Below are 20,805 nucleotides of genomic sequence, written 5' to 3' on the forward strand. Positions count from 1 at the left end.
AAGCCTTACTCTGTTGCGATGATGTCGGTTTGATTGAATCACTGGTTGAGAGCAAAACGCATTAGGAGAGCAAAGGAGACAAAAGAAAGAGTTGGTGTCTCCGTTGACGGCAAATCACAGTAGCAAACCATTTCGTTCACTGGCAACAAGATATAAAAACAGACCATCCCAAACCTCGTCTCGATCAACATCATAGAATCCAATAAGCAAATGTTGGGAGGGCAGTTAAACCCAAACGGACCGCCTCCTGTTGATGGCCCACCGCAATCTCCCTCCAAATCATCCAGCATGGACGGTCTGCCCATCATTCCTCACCCCTCATCAACGTCGTCATCAAACAATCTTGACTTGATGATCAACAGACCGGTCGTCCTGCCATCTATAGGTGCCATACTACCTTCTACCGTATTGCCACCACAACAGCACATGCCTCCCAATCCCATGGCTGCTTCTCAGTCTCGACCCAGCACGAGCATCAACACAAATCCTCCAGTCATGATGAACAGACCACCTACTCTCCATATGAGCCAGCCGCCACCTGGCGGTCCTCCGCAACATATGGGTGCTGCTCAAGGACTACTCGCTCTACAAGGTCAACAACGTCCTCCTACCATGGTATGCTCTTACGCACATAGTCAAAACGCTATTCATCTCATATCCAATTCCATATCTAGAATCCTGCTGCCCTCAATGCTATCTTTGCTCAAATCAATGGTCTCTTTGCTCGTCTACATGCCTCTCCAAGCCAACAGACTGCCGGGGAGCTGGAACTGTTTGTCAAACAATCAATCATGCCTGATTTTGTAAGTTGTTGAACGCATTGTACTTGAACAAGTCTGTATTATAATTCTAATTGCCGTCTTTATAGGCTGTAGGTGATCAAGCCTCAATGGGTCGATTGGTCCAACTCGTACAACGACATCAACAGCAACAGCAGCAACAGCAACAACAACAACCTGTGATGCAACATGCAGCCCAACCACAACAATCTCCAGTGATGCTATCTCAAATGCCACCTCAACAACTTCAACAACATCAATTGCTTCAGATGGCTCAGCAACAACAACAGCAGCAGCAGCAGCAACAACAAGCTATGATGATTGCTGCTCAAAACATGCAATCTGCTGCCATCAGCAATAATACTTCCACAAGTCAGTACAAGAGTCGTACCACTGGCTCACGTGCTCAAAAGAATACTTTGAGTGCCAACGGCCATAGTAAGTTTTGCTTTTCGTCGACGGCGCATTAATTGCTTATATTCTTGTGTGTAATTGTACTCATCAACAATTCCTTGTAGGAATTGGACGACCTCCGCGTCGATCTGATGGAAGTCTGCTCAGTCAACCACCGTATGCTCAAAGTCCAGTAAACAACCAACGAAATGCATCTAACGGTGGAATGGCTCCTCCACCTCTACCAATTCAACAATCGCAAATAAACCAACAAGGGCCGACATCAGCATACATGCAAACTCAACCCAATCCCGACTTGCTAAACATGTATGCTGCTCGTATGAGGACTGGTGCTACTTCACTCATGTCTATATCATCAAGCAACATCATCTTGGGAAAACGTAAACGTACACAGACCACTATAGCTGCCGAAATCGACCAGGACCTGTCTGAAGAAGAATCTGAAGCTGATTCAGATAACGATGGTGGATATAGTAGGAGAAAGAGCAGGCGAACAGCTCAATCTACTCCTGTACCTGTTGCTCAACCTGTTCCTGTAGTCGATCCAGAAGCAGACAAGAAGAAGATATTGGAGGAAGTAGCTTTATACTTTCCACGTCCTGGTAGTCGTATGGCTGGCGAAGTTCCTGATGGTAAAAAGACTCAGCATCCTACCAAACATGGATATATCTCTCATGATGATATGAAGGATTTGGCTGATACAAAGGAAGTTTTGGTTCCAATCAAGATTGAATTCGAGTATGAAGGGTTTAAGGTTCGTGATAACTTTACCTGGAATCTTAATGGTGTGTATGTGGTGTTGGTGTAAATCGTTTTTTGTGCTTGTTAAATGGTGGTGATTATACGCAAAAACAACATTGGCCATAATACCGTATCTGAACCAAAGCTCACATCTCTCTCTTGTCCAAACAGAGAAACACACAACTCCATACAAGTTTGCCGAAATGCTATGTGAAGACTTGGATATCAAACCAGTCTCACAATATGCTTTACAGATGGCTCAAATGATCCAAAACCAATTATCAGAATATGCTGCCTTTTACAGTGATGTTGACTTGCCACCGGGAGAAGACGTCCGTGTCAAGATCCAACTCGACCTAAACTGTGGCAAACTACACTTGCAAGATCAATTCGAATGGGATTTGAATTCCGATTACTTGCCTGAAGACTTTGCACGTAATCTGGTAGCGGATTTGGGACTGGGAGGTGAATTCGTCAGTATGATTGCTTATAGTATTCGTGAGCAACTACATCGTCACCGAGTCACGCAGTTATTGGAGGATGCTGATGGTGGAGAACCACTTGTTACTATCTTGCGTGATGAACGTGAAGCTGGTGAATGGGAGCCTGTGGTTCATGTCTTGAATGATGAGGATATGGAAAAGCTTACTGCAGAACGTGAACGTGTTACTGCCAAGTAAGTTTCTTGTTTACGAGAATAGACAGATCTGGGCTCCCCTTTTTTGCTGGGGTCAACGAATAATATACTCGTATGAAATCTAATCTGATTTCTTCACTGTTTTTAGACGTCTCAAAAAGGAAGCCAAGTTCCCTCCTCGCTCACTCATCAATGCTAGGTCTCGAAGAATCGCAGCTGGTGCTGGAATCGATATACGTCACATGGATCAAGAACAAGAGGCCGTTACAAAGGTATTTTCAACATGATCTTGATTAGGAGTACATCATGATCCTTAGATTTTTTTCTCTCACCAGGGCACTGATGATACAAGTGCATTGAAATGTAATCATTGCGGTTTGACTCATGTCGTTTATCGTCGTGACGGACCTGATGGACCAAAGACTCTGTGCAACTCTTGTGGTAAGCAAATTGCATCGTTGATGATTGGCAGATTTTTTTTTGGTTTGGGAAACAGCACTTGGCTTAACTAGCATTGGCGTTACTTTCATTTTAGCTTCATACTATTACTATGATGGAACGTTGCCAGACCATCGTGATGGAATGTTCGTCGATCCAAAATCTGCTGCCAAGTTGCCCTTCGAGTAAAAAGGCTGAAAATATTAGAAATGTTGTAAAAACCCCGCAGAAGCCCTGTATTTTTTTGTTCGCTCGCTCCCTACAATATAAAAACGCAGTTTCTCCTTTTAATCCTTGTGTGATATTACTCCAAGTGTGTTGAGTTTGTTCGAAGACGGTACATACGGACGGGCAAACAACAGGTTTTAGTGTGAATACATTTGGCCACACAAAGTCAAACAAGTTTTATATAAAGACAATTAAGCGCCCAGCGCTTACAAGACAATAGTCTCAAAAGCAAGCCTCCTCAATATGAGGTCCATTTCACTGATACCCAATAGCAGAAGTCGACCCGACATTATCACCATACATCCTACCACCACTACCACTATTCCTATTACTATTACTACCAACCATAGGATACATATCACCGTCCTCACCCTCTCCAACCAAAGTCGTAACCTCACCATCTAAAATCCCCTCGGCAACCTCCTGTTTAGCAACCACTTCCTCGTCTTTTGCCAACAACAAATCATCACGGGACGCATCTCGCGCGACACGTAGACGTTTAATGTTTCGAGAATCTAGACCGGCGTCTTCTATTGTAGCCGCACCGTGAATTGATGATATCTTCTTTCGGAGGTCTAGTGAGTGTGTGAGAGAGAGGGGTGAGAAAAAAATCCAGTGTGGACCCTCGATTATGCTTCAACATCAACCACAACATGTACTTACAATCCGTAAAATCATCATACATGGCCGAATAGAACGATGCGAGATATGGCGCTTGTTTCCTATTCACCCATACGATCGGTAACGGGGCAGCCATAGCTAAAGTGCCAACAAAAATCAACGAAATCGAAATGAACGATGTACAATCCATAATATTATACCTGGATGAAACGCACGATCAGCCAGCGTAAGTTTCGTAGACGACCGTTCCAATTTATGTGAACGAGCAGCTTCTTGTTCCTCTGAGTGATGCAGTGTCATGTATTCGGATTTGGGCAGGTAGTATCGTTCTGTGATTATGTAGTAGATGATTGAGAGGAAGGGGAGGATTGCGAGCTAAAAACAAGCCATAGGAGTAAAGGGTAATGTTAGATTGGAGTAACAGCATTATTTGCAACACAACGGCCTTACGAAGATAGTACACGATCTTGCTGAATTGTTTCCAGAGTCAGCTTGTGCGGTTGTTAGCAAGTACACTGCGAATGTGAAGAATTGGAAGACTAGGTAAATTGGAGATATTAGTTTTCAAATCTATATGCACGTAGGTCCATTCTTTCTGTTAATTTAATAGAATTCTTGGGTTCATACCGAAAATTGAAATGACACATAGACGGAATATCTTGGGCCACCATGTTCCACCGGATTCGAAGCGGTTGCCGTATACCCAGTACATTTGGTATTTCATTACGATATATGCGATACCTAGCGACAAGAATGGCAACACCCAACATGAGAATCGCTGCATGCAACGGAATAAGAGAATGCGCTAATCGTACCATAGAAGATCAGGGCAAACGGCAATACTAATAGTAAAATGATAGGTGGAGCATAGAAGTTAGATCTGTGTTGCTTAAAAAAGGTGGGTAAACGAAAAATCATACCTAAGGGAGCGATAATCGAATATATCAAAGCTAGCAAGAATGTGATTAAGAGACCACCGTATTGAGTAGCTACCAAAAGATGATTAAAAAAGATGCCAATTACTAGTAGGAATCAAACCAACACAAGCATACCATATTGGAACGTTGGAGGAGAACTCAATTCAAACTCCTTCCTCGGCGTTAGCGACGCGAAAATTCTCGTATAAAGCACCTTTATCAGTTTAACTCCTTGGAAGATCTCGAATGCATATCCAGTCACACTTGCAATGATAACTGCTATGTAGAAAGTTGAGTTCTACGAGGTACAAAGAAACGACATCGGTTAGCAATTATTCGAATTTCAACGACATCGACTCGTGTTATCTCAGAAATACAACTGCTTTCGTACCGAACTCAGTCCAATAGCAGCCTGCCTCACGAGATACCCAGTTGGATCATTATTAGTAACGCTCAAGCACTCGTTATGCACCCAAGCGCTAATAATGGCCCAGAGTGCACTGAATGACACCACTGTTGTTGGTTTAAAAAAGCACTTCAGCCTTCAGCCGAGATCACTTTGATACTATTGACGTCATTTGGAACTCACCAAACACGGACTGGTACACCTGAAAAGCGAAAAACTTGTTCAGTGTAGATTTCGCTTGTCCAGACTTGGAAGCGACACCTTGAATGTTTGAGATAATGTCTAGAATGTTTGGGAGGATCCAGTTCGCGAGATAATATAGGAAGGGACTAAATTGGATAAGATTTATTCACCGAATGTGAGTTTTGCCAAACACAAAACACACCAGACGCTTACCTGAATACGGAGGTCACAAAGATAATTCCAGCTTCTGATGATCTGATAGAAGCCGCGACGGCTGGCAAGTACTTTTGGATATTATCCAGTGAAGTTATCCATGCGATGAAGACTCCAACGAAAAACCATGCGATTGTTAAGCCAAGAAGTAAAACAGTTGCTAGAATCTGACGTGAGTGCCTTATCGGTCGCGTAATACCGATGTTGTCCCTGTTTGTAAGAAACGAGAAATAAGAGTTTAATATGCTGTTGGTTTGTTCATGCCCAATAGAGATAGCAAAAAGCACCACTGACCATAAAATACTGTCAAATGATGGAGACAATGTTGCATCTGGCGGAGCAATCATTTTCGTCTTTTGTCTCACAGCGACTCCATTGCGTAAAGCTTTCGTGGCGACTTGTGCCGCATATGCGGTTTCGAATGATATGAAGCCCGATGCATTGGTAACATAACTATCATCTGATTTCGATCTCATTGCGTAGATTTCTTCTTCGAGCCTATGAGTCAGTAGTTAGGATTCCACTTTTGCCTAACAACAAAAACACTGTTCCGCTTTTGCTTGACAACCGAAAAACTGCTCCTGACTTCGAACGGTTCACAGACCTGTGCAATCGATTCCCCAAATGCGCTATAGCATCAACACGTCTTCCACCCTTTATCCTCATGGTCGGACGCGACTCAGAAGGCCGATCGGGCTGAGCAAGGTATTTAAACAAGACTTTTTCTAATTTGGCAGTTGTCTTTTGATGCAACTTGACCAGTTTAGCTAACGACGACACATTCCTGCCAACTAACGCTTGTGCTATTGGCACGCCCACATCTAAAGACTCTACATATCGTGCAAGTGCTGTGTCCGACTGCAACTTGTGTGGTATGTTGGTCAGCAATACTGTCCGGTTTGAATACGAGTCTGTAAACGTCGGTGAGTGGAAGTACAGTTGTCGGAGTGTCGTGTATCGGTGGTATTCGTAAGCGAGGGCCCCATATAATATAAATGAGAAAATCCATGCTGCAGCGGCTGGCAGCCATAAGAACGGAGAGTTTTGGTTCAGGTTGGCTAGTGTCAGCTGGTTTAGGGATGGTGGAATAAAGTTGATGCTGCCGAATGTTATGCCTCCTTGTCCGTTAACGTTCGAGTGTAGTGGTGCACCAGCAAAGTCTGGCGAGTGATAATAGCTAGCGAAAACTGCGGTTTAGAATCCGTCAGAGGCAACTTTGAATTACTAACAACTCACAAGCCCATGAGAGGTATCCCGAGAATAGTGAATGTCAAGAATACATGGGCGCAGAGTCGAACAAAACGTAAATACATGACGGCGTCCATGCCAATCTTGTTTACATCCTTGGTCTCATTATCCGTAAAGGCTCGCACTACCCATGCCAATGGAAATTTGCCCAGCTTTCGAGGTTTTTTCCTAAACAAGGCAACAATCAGAGAACTGGGTACGGCATCAATTCATAATCATGCCTTACTCATCGGGAGCAAGCAGCGCTCTGGTCTGGTAGGTGTACTTGTTGGTGAACCTCACGAACGAAAACGCAATCAAGAATCCTACAAGGAGCAAGTTAGCAAAAGCAGACATTCAATAGCAGTAGATCTGTATCATGACAGCGAAGCTCCATACACAGCCAAAAAACCGTCAATGTATAAACGATCGGTAAGAAAATGATGTTACATACCAGCACTAATAGCCAACTGCAAGAGGAATTGTACAAGGACTCCCTTAAAGTCAAGACTTGAGTTTGCGGTTACAGTTACATTGGCTACATATTGTGCACAGTAGGAATCATTTGTCGACATTCTCTTGTGGTGTTTGGTGGACCACAGCCGTTATACAACTAACGGGGTGAAGAAGAGCTAACCGCGACCGGCTCTACAGGTAGATAGGATCCCAACGAAAGTAATCCTCTGCTTTGTTCGCTATCTTTTGGCCCTGTGGAAGTTGAAATGATGACCGCTTGATAGAACTTCTTGGTGGCTTTGACATTGCACGGCACTTGATCTATGCGACCAGGCTATACAAGGTAGCGCCAAACGCATAAATCAAATCTCAGCTGCCATTTAAATAATGCAATTGCATTTCGTATTACTATAGCTCTAGCCATTTGCATTTTTTGAGAACTGTTGCAGTACAAATCAAATCAACCATACAAATCCTCATATCTCTCATAATCCTTCCCGTCATCATTGTAATACTCGTCCTCTTCGTCATCGTAAACACCTTCAGACTCATACGACTCGTAATCATGAGGAGAATTATAATCTGGTTCGCTATTCACGTCATGATCAGAAGCAATAATCGAGTGGTTGTGATCGTCTATCGAGTGTTGTTTAACTTTGCGAGCAAATCCAGGACCAGGAACTACAGAGCGTTCACGTCCAGTTCGTGTAGCTACTTGTTTGGACTTTTTGGTGGCAGCATAAGGTCTAGACAAGATAATATGTGACACTGCTTCAATCCAAGTAACACCCTTGTGATCTATAAAGAGCTTGTGTCCTGGCGACATGGTTCTGAAATGTCCGTTAGCAACCAAATCACCACTATAGATGTCATATACCCGTACCTAATGAAGGAGTGGAATGCCGATGAGACTAATCCAACAATCACAGGTCCACCTCACTTACTTTGGATGAAGGATCTTCAAATATAGCTCTTATCCAGTTTGATTGCCTTGCAGCTTGATGAAGTATTACATGCGTAGCCGTACATATCACGTCCTTCAATCGATCCTCCAAAAGATTACTCTTGATAATTTTGCGAAGGCGGAAGTGCGAAGTATAATCTGCCATGCTTCCTTCTCCAACTTGTGATGGATGCTGATGATCAAATAATATCTCCATACTGTTGTCGACACCACCAACAAATAGCAACATTCCGTTTGACTCAATACTGCCCCATGTTATATCTTGAGGCAAAAGTGAGAAAGTGACTCAGAGAATGCGAGGAAACAAGCTGCTCACCTCGAATAGTGGTCCTAGTTCGTCTTTCCTTCAAGATATTCAACGATGCATCCATATCATAAACCACAGCCTTAGAATTATGGGCTACAAGTAAAGCCAGTGATTCCAAGTCACGCTTAGCATTACGATTTACAGCAATATGGAAAAGGTATGCTTCAAAAGGCAACTCCACTTCCGCACGAGTCATTAGCGGGCGTGGATTTCCAGGCAGTGCTTCTTTAGGATTTAGATACTTGCGAATACTATGAAGGTCAAACAGCCATATGGAATGCTTCGAGTCTCCCATCTCGTCGTATTTTGCAATGATGACATCCTGGTTGATCCAAAAATGATCAATTGGCCTTGGCCGTCCGCGATCATCTACAACTGGGGCTGGGATATCCATATGCCACAATCTATGATGCGGATCTTTGCTATACACGTATATCGTATCGTCCGTCAAAGCACACACAAATGTATCTGAAATCCATACAGCCTCGAGCCCTTTTCTAGAAGGTATCTGGAATTCTAATATAGCGTCTTCCACGTTCGAATTTAATCTTGCCAGAGTAGCAAACGAAAAGCTAGGACTCAAGACGTTGCCCCATGCAAGCGAGTCGCCAGATACTGCGAGGATGTTTTGATTTTCGTAAGGAGTTGGGTCGCGCACAAGCACCTGGTCTTTAGCCTGACCTAAAGCTAGATTATTCCATTCACCAGCTTCGACAAAACACTTGTACTTGAGCAACCATTTATAAGACTTGTTCAAGTATTCGGTAGGATGCTGACTAGGCACAGTTCTATAATCAGTCAGTTGATTCCAAAGACATCTCCAGAGAGTGTGATTGTCTACATGTACAGAAAGGCATTATCAATGAATCGGATTGATAGGACCTTCTGAGGATCCAATTGATTTTGTTTATATTGGTTCCTGCAGATTGTTTTCGAGGCTTTTCGAGGCTTCCTGTTGAAGTTTTACCTTCTCTTCCAATTTGAGCAAAATGTCGACAGCAAGACACCAATCTCAACACGGTCTTGGGAGGCAAATACTCAAAAATCTGTACCAATATGTCCTATACACGTGCTATGTATCAATATTCATTTACAAACAGCCAATCATTGTGAGTTTGAAGATTCGAACAAAACCAATGACAAGACAGAAGGCCACCCGATACAACCATCATATAGGACATACCTCAACGAAAAGCGGGCTTGTTGGAGGCTCCATCTTCGGGTATCGCACTCGTTATATCGTAAATTAGTATCGAAATGTCTAAGAGCTCGTTGACGCAAATACCTATAATATCAGGTGTAAGTTGTAAGGCACAGCAATGAAGAACGACGCGTTCTGCATTCGATTGCGTATTATTTTGCATATATTAATGGAGTGTGAGTGTCAACAACAAACATAAATACACGTATTCTAAACAAAATTGACATTGTCGAGTCAGTTGGAGTACCCTCCCTCTATTTCATCCTCTATCTCCTCTTCCTGCTCATCCTGCTCATCATAGTAGTCGTCCAAGTGGTCTAATTCATCGTCATACTTTAAGCACAATTTCCTAGCCTTGCCTGAAGCCTTCGGAGACGAATAGGCACTGTTACTACTGCTAAGGCCGAGTGGCTTGTCATTGTTGCTACTGGCACGGGACCGACTATTACTGATAGCACGAGTTCTACCAGTTCCTCCAGACACGGCAGGTTGGCCAAGGGTAAGATACAAGTCTCCCAACTTGAGCTCTGTTGTTTTATGTGATATTGTGTATGGTCGAAACATAAACTTCCATGTAGCCCCATCCATTCGTACGACGCCACTATTGGTGAGGCGGAGCGCTAAGGCATATGTATGTGTTTTATAGTGTGTCGATGCGATGAGTTCCCCCTATTGAAAGAGGTCACAGTTGAGGCTCATGTATCAGTCAGTTCTTAATCTGAATCGTTTAAACTTACAGTAAAGAGATCAATAACTCGTACACGGGCATGGGGCCTATTAAATGAGCTTCCCGTACCATATTGGTGCAAGACTAGAGCAGATTCGGTAACAACACAATCTATAACCGTATCATCCAAGTAGTCAATCTTCATCTTCTTCCTGACTAGAAAATGTCCTGTACTACTATAATCGTTGGTTCGTATCGACCCAGATCCAGATCCTGAGCCCGATGAGACGGAAGCGGTCTCACTACTATCGTCCTTGACCATTTTCTTCTTCAGTTTCAATCCAAGACTTTTAGCAACCTTGTGTCTAGGTGGCGGCGGTGGTTCTATATCCCACAAAAACTCCATCTCTCGTTTATTTCGACTTATAAATAACACCAGTCCGGTTTCGTGTATGCTGCCCCAAGACAAATCTTTTAGGTTGGATTGAAGTTTGCGGAGGCCGACTACTTCCAGTTTACTGTTCAAATCTATGACCACTGACTGTCCATTCTGACCAGTGGCGAGTAATTCCATCTTTAACAACAATTCGCCTTTAGCATCACGATGGACGGCGGGATGCACGATTTGTGGATCAAAGGGTGTAGGTACTCTATAGGATGATGGGGTCAGAGAAAGAATTACACCGACAAATGGAATCTTGCTATTCACATACTCTGCAGATGTCATCAATGGCCTCAAATTTGGAATATCTCCATGGACATTTAGGTATTTAACAATGGATTTCAAGTCATATACGGAAATCGAGTTGAGCGGAATGTGGTTTGCAGACAGTTTGGCAAGCACAACGACGTCCTTGTGTACCCAATAGTTAAGCACGGGCTCAGGGCGTCCTGTAGTCTCATCTAAAAACGGGACATCCATCCTCCATCCACTAAGCTTCTGATCTTTGCTAAACACATGGAAGGCATTGGTAGTCACAGCTGTAATAAAGCTGTCCGATATCATGACTCTGACTATATGGGTTCCTTCGGGTGCGAAGAATTCAATTGGTCCATCAGGAGCATTGAGCAAGTTGTATTTTGAATACATGAACGAGTTGGTTGCTCGTTCTAGACTCCACGCGAAGGAATCCTCGTGCACATACCTTTGTTTGATGAATGTGGTCAGTTTCCCAAACATTTGACAAACCAAAAGTCTCATCTCACCAAATAAAACCATCCTTGTATGCATCAACATTCGAAGCTAAAACCGAGTCAAACTCTGGCAAATTCAACGCATTCCATGGTCCCTTCTCTTGAAAGACCTTGTACTTGCAGAGCTGCCTGTACGTCTTTCCCAGATATTGTGTAAGTCCTTGAATATCGTAGTCTTTATACAGGGTGTGATTGTTCCAAACTTGTCTCCAAAGCTGGGTATTCTCTACACAGAGTGAATTGTTGTAACGTGTCAATATTTCCTAAAGCTCGTTGCAAGATCACGGAACCACGTTCATACGACCCTCACCTTCTCTAGTCACGTATCGTAGCGTACGACATAGCTTTCCTATTGATAAATTCACGACCGTTAGCATATGACCAACGTTTGGCCGTTTGGTGGTTGATGTGCGTTGTTCTCACCAATTTGAAACAGTGTCCTCGCGGGGAGGTAGGACAGTATCTCGGTAGCTACATCCTATTTCACATGAATGAGTTATTGGTATACGCTTTGATGTGATAATGAATGAGAACGACAGCAACTTGCTCAAAAACACGAAACCATTTCAAAAAGCCTACCTCGACATATAACGGATTGCGTTGTACTGTATCATCCTGAACCGATGAATCGTCGGATTCCGACATGGAAGCTCGTAATTGTGTTTGAAAGGGCGCCTGTGAATTGTTGGAGGTGCTGACTCTAATCTGATTCGGCGCAGCCAGTCGCCAACAACATGAACTTTAAACGGTGGTACGCTATATATTGGCAATCACTACAAACAGAAATATCAATCTACTGTCTCTTGAATGACTTTCCACTACACGAAAGCAAAACGAGAAGTTAGTCTGAAGTGAACACAACCGCGTTCCCGTACAAAACTTCGTCCATTGCTCCAAACATTTACCTGGCCGTCTTCATATCACGATCTTTGGGTGCTTCTGGTTTGGCACGGTTTAGAACCTTGAGGAAGGAGTCTACTCGTGCTCTCATACGCGAATGCATATAGGCCTTTGAAGCCTTGATGTGATAGTGCAAGTAATCACGGAAGAGCTCAATTAAAGACACACACTTTTCACGGGCTTCTGGAGTAGCAAAGTGTCGTGGGAAGAGTACTAAAGGGTGATGGTGTCAAAGAAAGTCTTGGATATGAGCAAAGGTAGACAATGAATGCACTGATTCAGCGGCAATTCATAGTAATCCAACGCTACACTCACCAAAGGTAACATAACCCATCGAATCGGAATCCACTAAGCCCCTCACACCTCTCAACTCCATAGGTGGTTCACGATACGTATACAAGACTTGTGGAGCAGATTGAATAGCAGGTTGTCGTCTAGCATCTACAAATTCCTGTAAAAAGACTTTACCAAATATACGGTCCGTCTCTTCTTGAAACAGCGTCGAGAAGATGACTGTGACACGATCTGGTTGAGCTTGTACATAGATGGCTTCAGATTCACGGTAATGGACTACCATAAGACTCGATTGTTTGCCAGCCTGTTGTGAAGCGAAGGCTTGTTCGAATGGGGCAGCAAGGGCGTTTCTCTTTAGGAGAGCTGCTTTCTTGACGAGGGTATCTATGAGAGGGAGAACGGTGAGTGGTTGGCTAATAACAATAAATGTAGATTTGTAGAGAGTATAGCGAGCAGTTTCAGCTAGTTCATTCCTTATTCCACTGACTCAACAAACCAATCGACAAAACTCCAAACATCGTGAACCTACCCTTATCACTTCCCAATCTCGTCAAGTCAAACCTGAGGGACACATCATAACCAGATTCAGGCTGAGTGACATAGGAGCCATATTCGCGTTGAATGATATCGTTTGCACCATAGGCCGCTAATTCCGAATAACACTTCCATGCCATTGACAAGACCAATGTTGTCTTTGAATCCGGGGTTGATAGACGGTATGAAGCACCATCGAAATCAGATATCGTCATTAGAATTTTCTCTGGGTCTGGCCTACATGTTGTTGTTATGATTAAAAGGATTGTTTGATTAGAACTGTTTGGTGGGCCAAGAATTATCGATTAGAGTGCTTACGAGTTGAAGCATTCTTTGAGTGTTTCCTCTAATATTTTGTTGCCTGGCTCTAGTAAAATCATAATGTTCTCTTTGCTGCTCGTTGTTGGAAGTGGTTGTTGAATGTCACGAAAGTTCGATTTGACGATTTGACTCGAGTACGAATACCGGAGAGAACACAACGCGTTGTGATCATTAACGTTGAGCCTGCTACTTTTACAGCTTATTACTTACCACTTATGACTTACAATGATCGTAGAAGACGCGGAACACGAGGCTTGATTACAATCTGGCACCAACCAAGTCACGACATCTGCATTTTATTATGATTCTTATGTTTATATGATTTTCTTATTTGACTCCTTTACACCTTTACATCTTTTCATCATTCTCATGTACTTGCATCCACCAAAGCAGCTTCATCTAAGGCGTTTTCTTAGAGCAATTTCCTTTTCAGACATGTGTCTTTGCGTAGCATTCTACATTGTTGCTAAGCGTGGCAATCCCCTTCAATTGTCTTCTAACTCGTTTGTCGAGCTTCTCACCACGAGCAATTCTACAAGTTCACCTGAAAACTCTATCGACATCTTTGCCAACCATTGGCACTTTACGCTTTCCTCTTCGAGTCTCCAGTGCCTTCAAGATAGTATCTCCACAGATACGTTCACGGGTAGAGCATTCAAAATACTCGAGTTTTAGCATTCCAACGATTATATCATGGACCAACGGCGATTTTATATCCCAATAATCTTCCGCCAGTCTCAACCATGTCAGATTCGAGCAGTTGTATATCGGGTTTACAAGTTCGAATGGCCTTGAGACTTGATTTCAACTTTGATGATCTGTCAGAGTTTTCATAGGCGTCAACATCGTTATATAACTCGGGTACGACAGCAGCTTTGAATCCTTTACAGACGAGAGCTAGCTGATATAATCTGTGTAGTCTCTTCATCTCATTCTTCGTTTTCGCAATGACATCGAATATGAGAAGTAATATGTCATTGGGCAAGCGGAGACCCTTCCATTTATATCGTCCATGACTAGCAGAATAGATTGTAGTATGCTTTATTAGATAACTGAAGTGATATGCATTGAGCTTGAGACATCAAGATTTTGTCGACAGTTTACAATCTCAATTTGAAGCATGCGAGACATTTAAACACTCACCTATTGTGAATGGAATATCCTTGTATGTATCTCTATGAAGATTATTCAGTTAAGGCTCCCTTCCACTTTCAAATCTTTGATCTACTCTGTCTGATAATTTGCTGCAAGAATCAAGATCTCAGTCAGTGTCGATAAGGATCAACACTAGAGCTGGCAATTCTACGTGATTGGACGTGTATTTTACACTATTTTGAAAGAACAATGGGACTGCCAATGTCCATTCTCCATATGGGCCTGCACCAGGCAAAACCGTCGACCTTTGGCCACGTACATTGTCAACTTCGGCAGCACCTGCAAATGTTCTTTTCTTTTTCGGCCTTACAGTAATCCGAATGTAGGCTCGGCTCACAGCGTTTTAGAAATGATCGTTGGACTAACGTGGCAGACCCAGTAAAGGAGAAAAAGGAGCATTAGACAACCATCAAGCACCAGTTTCTACATCCCAAAACATCTCAAACTGTAATTACAACCCATTTCCTACCGCACAATCCCAGAAAACATGCCTGTAGAAGATGAGGCTACCACCCTAGCTCCTCTTGAGGAGAAAGGTCAAGAGCTCGCTCCAAAACAGATTGAGGAAGCACCTGCTGATGTCGCTGACGATCAAGGCGTCGTAAAAATGTCTCGTTTGTCCTTCTTCTTTGTCTTTATGGGGTACGTTGGCTACCAAACATCACAAAAATTGTGGGGGAGAGTGAGACGGAAGAACCTTCCTCTGCAAAGTGACGGTGGTTGTTGAGAAAAGGAATTTTGAAATATGATTATTCGTCCAAATGGATGTCTAACTTGCTTTCCTTGTCTTCCGATCGCAGGTTACTCTTGGGAGTTTTCTTGGTAGCTCTAGATCAACTTATTATTTCAGTTGCTGTGCCTGCAATTGCGCAGGAGTTTGACGCTTTATCGCAAATCTCCTGGTTGGGAACAGCGTAAGTATTGAATAGAGCGCCAGTTCCAACAATGCTGGTGCTATAACAACCCCATTCCACTGTTTGTACTAAACAACCCCACTACACTGTATTAGTTATATGCTTGTCGGAGCCTCCTCGACTCCACTCTACGGCAAGATCGCTGATATATTTGGTATGTATCGGAGGCAAACTGTACTTTTGAGCCTGGAGGGCATTCTCACACCTCCAACATCTGTAGGACGAAAACCTACATTCTTATTTGCAATCGTGACATTTGAGCTTGGATCGTTGGTCTGTGCATTAGCACCAAACATCATAACACTCATCCTGGGAAGAGCTATCGCTGGTCTCGGTCTTGGAGGATTGTTTACTCTCGTACTTGTACGCATTTTCTCACGATTGAGAGAGTCTTAGCCTTCGTCGTCTTGCAGGACGTCTTCGTTAAAAGCCTTCAACTATAGGTCATCATAGCCGACATCACCACTGTCAAAGAACGACCTCAGTACCAAGGAATGATTGGTGGTGTTTTCGGTTTATCTAGTGTCGTGTAAGTCTTTCGGTGCGCAATATTCAAATTTTGTGATAACTAAATCCTTCCATTTTCACAGGGGCCCGCTGGTCGGAGGAGCATTTGTAGATCATCTCACTTGGCGATGGTGTTTCTGGAGTACGCTGTTTTGGCAGTAGTTTCGCATTAAACACGATCATTGGGGTTCTAACACTTTTCTTCGCAGTCAATTTGCCATTTGGTCTCATTACCGTCCTAGTTGTCGTATTTTTACTCCACTTGCCATCCCCCACTGGTTCCATCGGTGCGAAATTGGCTAGAGTAGACTGGATTGGAGCCATTTTGACCGTCTTGGCCACCATTTGCTTGGTGTAAGTGTAGTTTTGCACGATTTTGTGAGCAAAATCAAACAAAGACGACGATTTAACATTCTGTTCCTGCGACTTGTAGAACTCCTATCATTGGAGGTGGTAGTCAGTTCGACTGGAACAGCCCTATATGTATTGCTTTATTCGTCTTGTCGGGTGTTTTCTTTGTCCTACTCGTCATCTGGGAAGCCAGAGTAGCAGAACGTAAGTGCTTTCGCCGGTTCTTCATGGGCTCCAAGTGTTCCTGCTCTATGTTTTCAACGTGCTCGAACCGAACCCAGGCGCTGAAATCGCTCGATCTCACATGCACATCTCCTTTTCATTCATATTAGCAATCATCGATGCTAAAATATTCAGCAACCGAAGTGTATTCGGTAGTTTGGGTGTCAGTGCCTTCGTTGGAATGACGTTCTTGTCTGTAATTTACTATGTCAGTACCTTCTTCATCGTTGTAAATAACGATTCGGCGGTATGTCTGTTTTGCTTACTTGTTGTTGTTCTTACCGGTTGTTGGAGGATTACACCCCTTTCAAACTTCATTTCGGGACTGGCCGGTGACTAAACTCTAATCACCCTTCTTCTACTAGACACTTTCCGGCCTTCACCAGTTGCCCGGAGTAGTCGGATTGGTTGGGTTTTCAATAATATCGGTGAGTTCTGAGACTGTCGAAGATCTGCGCATTGACCGTTCAGCAAAAACTCACACCACATTGTGTTTATAACAGGGTATTCTGATCTCTAGGACAGGATATTACATGCCCCTGAATGTTATCGGCGGCATTATTCTTACTGTGGGTGTTGGTTTAGTATCCACATGGAAGTACGATACCCCTCGTCCATATCAATACGGCACTATCTTCGTATTTGGAGTCGGAGTTGGCTGTAACATACAAACCAGGCAAGTCCTTAAGGCTGCTACTTTAGTTCATTGGTTCGTTAACCTCATTATTTTCGTTACAGAATCATCGCAATCCAAAACTCGGTTGAACCAAGGTTTATCGCCCCCGCTACAGCCTTGGCCAACTTTGCACAGATGCTGGGAGGAGCTATTGGTCTTGCTATAGAAGGTGCCCTCATCACTGGCCAACTGTCAACGAAACTTGGAGCATTCCTGCCTCCAGCCTTGGTTGATGTAGTAACGAAATACCCAACTTCGATTCGAGAGGTCGTGCCTGCTGTTTATTTAGATGAGACTTTACAAGCCTTTGCAGCGAGTATTGCATTCGCATATCAAGTAGCCATTGGATTTGCGGCACTGGTGTTTTTAAGTTCCTTGCTCATTAAGCAGCAGCCATTACGAAGTGGCCGATAATCTGGACGAGCCAGTGTATTGTAAAACATAATTTCTGTCTAGCATATAGCGTTTAACCACAAAAAAATAGTACAACTTTTGCAAAAATGTTAAGGAGTTTTTGATCGTTTCTCAATCGGGTGAACCAAAGCACGAGAGATCCCTTATTCCTCGTCGATAAAAATGCTTTTCCCGTTTGTAATGTGTCTTCCATGGCTGATCTTGAAATTCATGTGTTTGGTAATCCACCTGGCAGAACCAAACCTTGTATTTTGCCCCCTTTTTTAAAATTGACACACAGCAATCAAACAACCACTTTTCATTACACGATCGCTTCACGGTTTAGTACAAAGTCTACCATAAACCCGCATCGCAATTGAATCATGGCTCGACATCTAGATGAAGAAGCCGCAGTTGATCGAAAATTGCTTGTTGACGATGATGACCATTTTCAAATTCCTCCTCCCAAAGGACCAGCAATTACGATCATTGAGGACGGAAAGGTGGAAGAGGTGGTCAATCCTCCATTGTCCAAGTTTGGATTCTTTTTGGTCTTCATCGGGTTGTGTAAGTGCTTGTAAATGGCCTTCCGTTGTTGAAGTTTTGTGTTGTGAGTTCGTATCGGGATGCGACAGTGCATATTGAATTAGTTCATGATTTTCTTTTATTTGTTTAATATTGAGATCAAATCATCGTTCTCACCAATGACATCAAATTTCTACTTAGTGTTGGCTATCTTCCTCGCAGCACTTGACCAGTTGATTATTGGAACTGCTCTTCCTGCGCTTGCAGAAGAGTTCAATGGACTTTCTCAGATATCGTGGGTCGGTACGTCATATCTCATGACTGCCAGTGCAAGGTGTGTGGTTTGCTGATCTCAACGTTCCCCGTCGCTCGGACCAAAGTTAACACGTTTCACCATCAACAGTACACCAGTTTACGGCAAAATGAGTGATAGTGAGTTTGTGTGCTATTCTTAATATCTACCTTCATATTTGTGTGTATGGCATTCTCATCAGGTTCTACACTAGTTTTTGGCCGTAAACCTACATTCTTATTCGCTATCATTACGTTTGAAATCGGATCTCTTATTTGCGCAGTATCAGTCAATATGATAATGCTGATTGTTGGACGTGCAATCGCCGGCGTTGGGTAAAGTCAATTTTTGGTCTGTATGGATATGACCTTTCGCTCATACCGTTTTCTATTACAGCTTGGGAGGTGTCTTCACCATGGTCTTGCTCATTATTGCAGAACTTGTATCTATGCAAGAGAGATCCAAGGTAGGATCTAATTTGGAGCTTTATCTGTGATTCTTGGACCGCTTCCTAACTGTCGAACTTTCTTCAATCTAGTATCAAGGCTTGATTGGAGCCGTATATGGTCTCTCATCCGTGCTCGGCCCAATTGCTGGTGGTCTCTTTACCGAGCACGTTTCTTGGGTACGTGTCTTTTGTATACCATCACATCTACCTTCAAATGCTTATCCACTGTACTGCTCTAGAGATGGTGCTTTTATATCAACTTACCAATTGGCGCAATCACCGTCCTCGTAGTGTCTCTCTTCCTGCATCTCAAATCTCCAGAAGGATCCGTCATGGCCAAACTCAGACGTGTAGACTTTTTAGGAATCATCATCCTGATTCTAGCAGTTATAGCATTCGTAACAGCCGTGCAAGGTGGTGGAACCAGTTTCGCATGGAATTCCGCAACTTCAATTGCTCTGTTCGTGGTCTGTGGGCTACTTGTCATCCTCTTCTTCATAGTTGAGTTGAATGTTGCTCCAGAGCCTATTGTGCCAGCTGCCATGTTTTCAAACAGAAGTGTATATGCTGGACTCGCTCTTGCCTTCTTTTTGGGGTCTGCTTTCTTTGGATTGATTTACTATGTGTCTGTCTACTTCCAAGTCGTCAGGTAACCCAAGCATCAGTTATTGTGACAGGTGTAATGCACACTAATACTGTCTTGTTGCAGTGGTGATACTCCCTTAATGAGTGGTCTACATCAACTACCAGGTTCGGCTGGTGTCGTAGCATTCAGTATAATCTCTGGACTTGTCGTCTCGAAAACTGGTCAATATGTCCCCTTCTCGATCTTTGGAGGTTGTGTTGCTGTTATCGGCACCGTATTTTGTTCTCTCTGGACGCTTGATACTTCGACAACAGTCGAGTATGTGGGCCTATTTGTATTTGGTGTTGGAAGTAAGTCGAGAAAGTATGTCTTGAAATTTTCCAGATGATGCGAAGTGATTGTTTTTTTTCTCTAGTTGGATCAAACATTCAAGTAAGAGTAGTCGCAGTCCAAAATGCTGTGGAGCCAAGGTTTATTGGTGTTGCAACTGCATTGTCGACCTTCTTCCAAGTAAGTTTTTCAATGCTTCCAATTCATGCTATTGCGAAACCAATACTTACCACATCGCTCTGTTATTAGACGCTGGGAGGAGCCGTTGGTGTTGCCGTACTCGGAGCCGTATTTAACAACTCTCTGAGCTCCAACTTGGCAAACTTATTGCCATCGGCTATCGTCAGTCTGGTTATTGAACAGCCCACACTAATAAGAACGCTAGTGTCGGCTGATCTTCAGCCGGCTGCTCTACAGGCATTCAATTCTTCCATCACGCTTGCGTGGAAGGTTTCAATTGCATTTGCGTAAGTATTTTGGTTTATGTACGCAAACGTGATCTGTGACGTGACTAACTCGCTTTTGCATTGTCAATAGGGCTGGCACACTGCTATCTGCCGTCTTCATCAAGCAAACGTCTTTGAGTGCCAGACATTAATATCTCTGAGTCTTGGATCTCTTGGACTTGGGTTTGTGCACAAACAAGATGCAAATCAACTCACAAACAAGAATAACTGTAAACAACACGGAAACATGTATAACAACCTGTCTGCTTCCTCATCGTAATACTATTTTTTCTACTGGTAGTAGTACATCGTGAAATA

General features: G+C 43.3%; 6 protein-coding genes across 6 annotated transcripts; 3 read left to right on the forward strand and 3 right to left on the reverse strand.

The window, feature by feature from the left end:
* Nucleotides 1-210: 210 nt before the first annotated feature.
* SmJEL517_g00175 (uncharacterized protein) lies at nt 211-3,198 on the forward strand (the record flags this gene model as incomplete). The annotated part of the gene is made up of 8 exons (XM_031166105.1): nt 211-615; nt 675-803; nt 869-1,217; nt 1,298-1,978; nt 2,106-2,610; nt 2,720-2,843; nt 2,907-3,012; nt 3,107-3,198. 8 exons carry the CDS (start codon nt 211-213, stop codon nt 3,196-3,198), a joined length of 2,391 nt encoding a protein of 796 aa, XP_031028061.1.
* Nucleotides 3,199-3,492: 294 nt separating this feature from the next.
* On the reverse strand, nt 3,493-7,379 carry SmJEL517_g00176 (uncharacterized protein; the record flags this gene model as incomplete). The annotated part of the gene is made up of 16 exons (XM_031166106.1): nt 3,493-3,812; nt 3,901-3,996; nt 4,059-4,233; nt 4,309-4,397; nt 4,486-4,599; nt 4,674-4,700; nt 4,779-4,847; nt 4,911-5,073; nt 5,167-5,288; nt 5,365-5,510; nt 5,578-5,787; nt 5,872-6,075; nt 6,182-6,754; nt 6,814-6,993; nt 7,052-7,130; nt 7,259-7,379. 16 exons carry the CDS (start codon nt 7,377-7,379, stop codon nt 3,493-3,495), a joined length of 2,688 nt encoding a protein of 895 aa, XP_031028060.1.
* A 341-nt stretch (nt 7,380-7,720) lies between these two features.
* SmJEL517_g00177 (uncharacterized protein) lies at nt 7,721-12,238 on the reverse strand (the record flags this gene model as incomplete). The annotated part of the gene is made up of 10 exons (XM_031166107.1): nt 7,721-8,143; nt 8,205-8,485; nt 8,541-9,319; nt 9,980-10,401; nt 10,470-11,049; nt 11,113-11,544; nt 11,606-11,819; nt 11,904-11,942; nt 12,017-12,071; nt 12,173-12,238. The coding sequence occupies 10 exons, from the start codon at nt 12,236-12,238 to the stop codon at nt 7,721-7,723; spliced, it is 3,291 nt and encodes a 1,096-aa protein (XP_031028059.1).
* A 148-nt stretch (nt 12,239-12,386) lies between these two features.
* SmJEL517_g00178 (uncharacterized protein) lies at nt 12,387-13,536 on the reverse strand (the record flags this gene model as incomplete). The annotated part of the gene is made up of 4 exons (XM_031166108.1): nt 12,387-12,411; nt 12,499-12,706; nt 12,809-13,171; nt 13,317-13,536. 4 exons carry the CDS (start codon nt 13,534-13,536, stop codon nt 12,387-12,389), a joined length of 816 nt encoding a protein of 271 aa, XP_031028064.1.
* Nucleotides 13,537-15,284: 1,748 nt separating this feature from the next.
* On the forward strand, nt 15,285-17,881 carry SmJEL517_g00179 (uncharacterized protein; the record flags this gene model as incomplete). The annotated part of the gene is made up of 12 exons (XM_031166109.1): nt 15,285-15,439; nt 15,598-15,711; nt 15,807-15,865; nt 15,932-16,074; nt 16,155-16,240; nt 16,302-16,360; nt 16,428-16,572; nt 16,652-16,773; nt 16,902-17,038; nt 17,157-17,219; nt 17,295-17,389; nt 17,530-17,881. The coding sequence occupies 12 exons, from the start codon at nt 15,285-15,287 to the stop codon at nt 17,879-17,881; spliced, it is 1,530 nt and encodes a 509-aa protein (XP_031028063.1).
* Nucleotides 17,882-18,243: 362 nt separating this feature from the next.
* SmJEL517_g00180 (uncharacterized protein) lies at nt 18,244-20,767 on the forward strand (the record flags this gene model as incomplete). Its single annotated transcript, XM_031166110.1, has 11 exons — nt 18,244-18,427; nt 18,587-18,719; nt 18,789-18,817; nt 18,892-19,012; nt 19,074-19,143; nt 19,216-19,302; nt 19,365-19,774; nt 19,835-20,061; nt 20,127-20,221; nt 20,291-20,491; nt 20,579-20,767. The coding sequence occupies 11 exons, from the start codon at nt 18,244-18,246 to the stop codon at nt 20,765-20,767; spliced, it is 1,746 nt and encodes a 581-aa protein (XP_031027889.1).
* Nucleotides 20,768-20,805: the final 38 nt, after the last annotated feature.

Source organism: Synchytrium microbalum (assembly GCF_006535985.1).
Source record: "Synchytrium microbalum strain JEL517 chromosome Unknown SmJEL517_scf0001, whole genome shotgun sequence".
NCBI lineage: Eukaryota > Fungi > Chytridiomycota > Chytridiomycetes > Synchytriales > Synchytriaceae > Synchytrium > Synchytrium microbalum.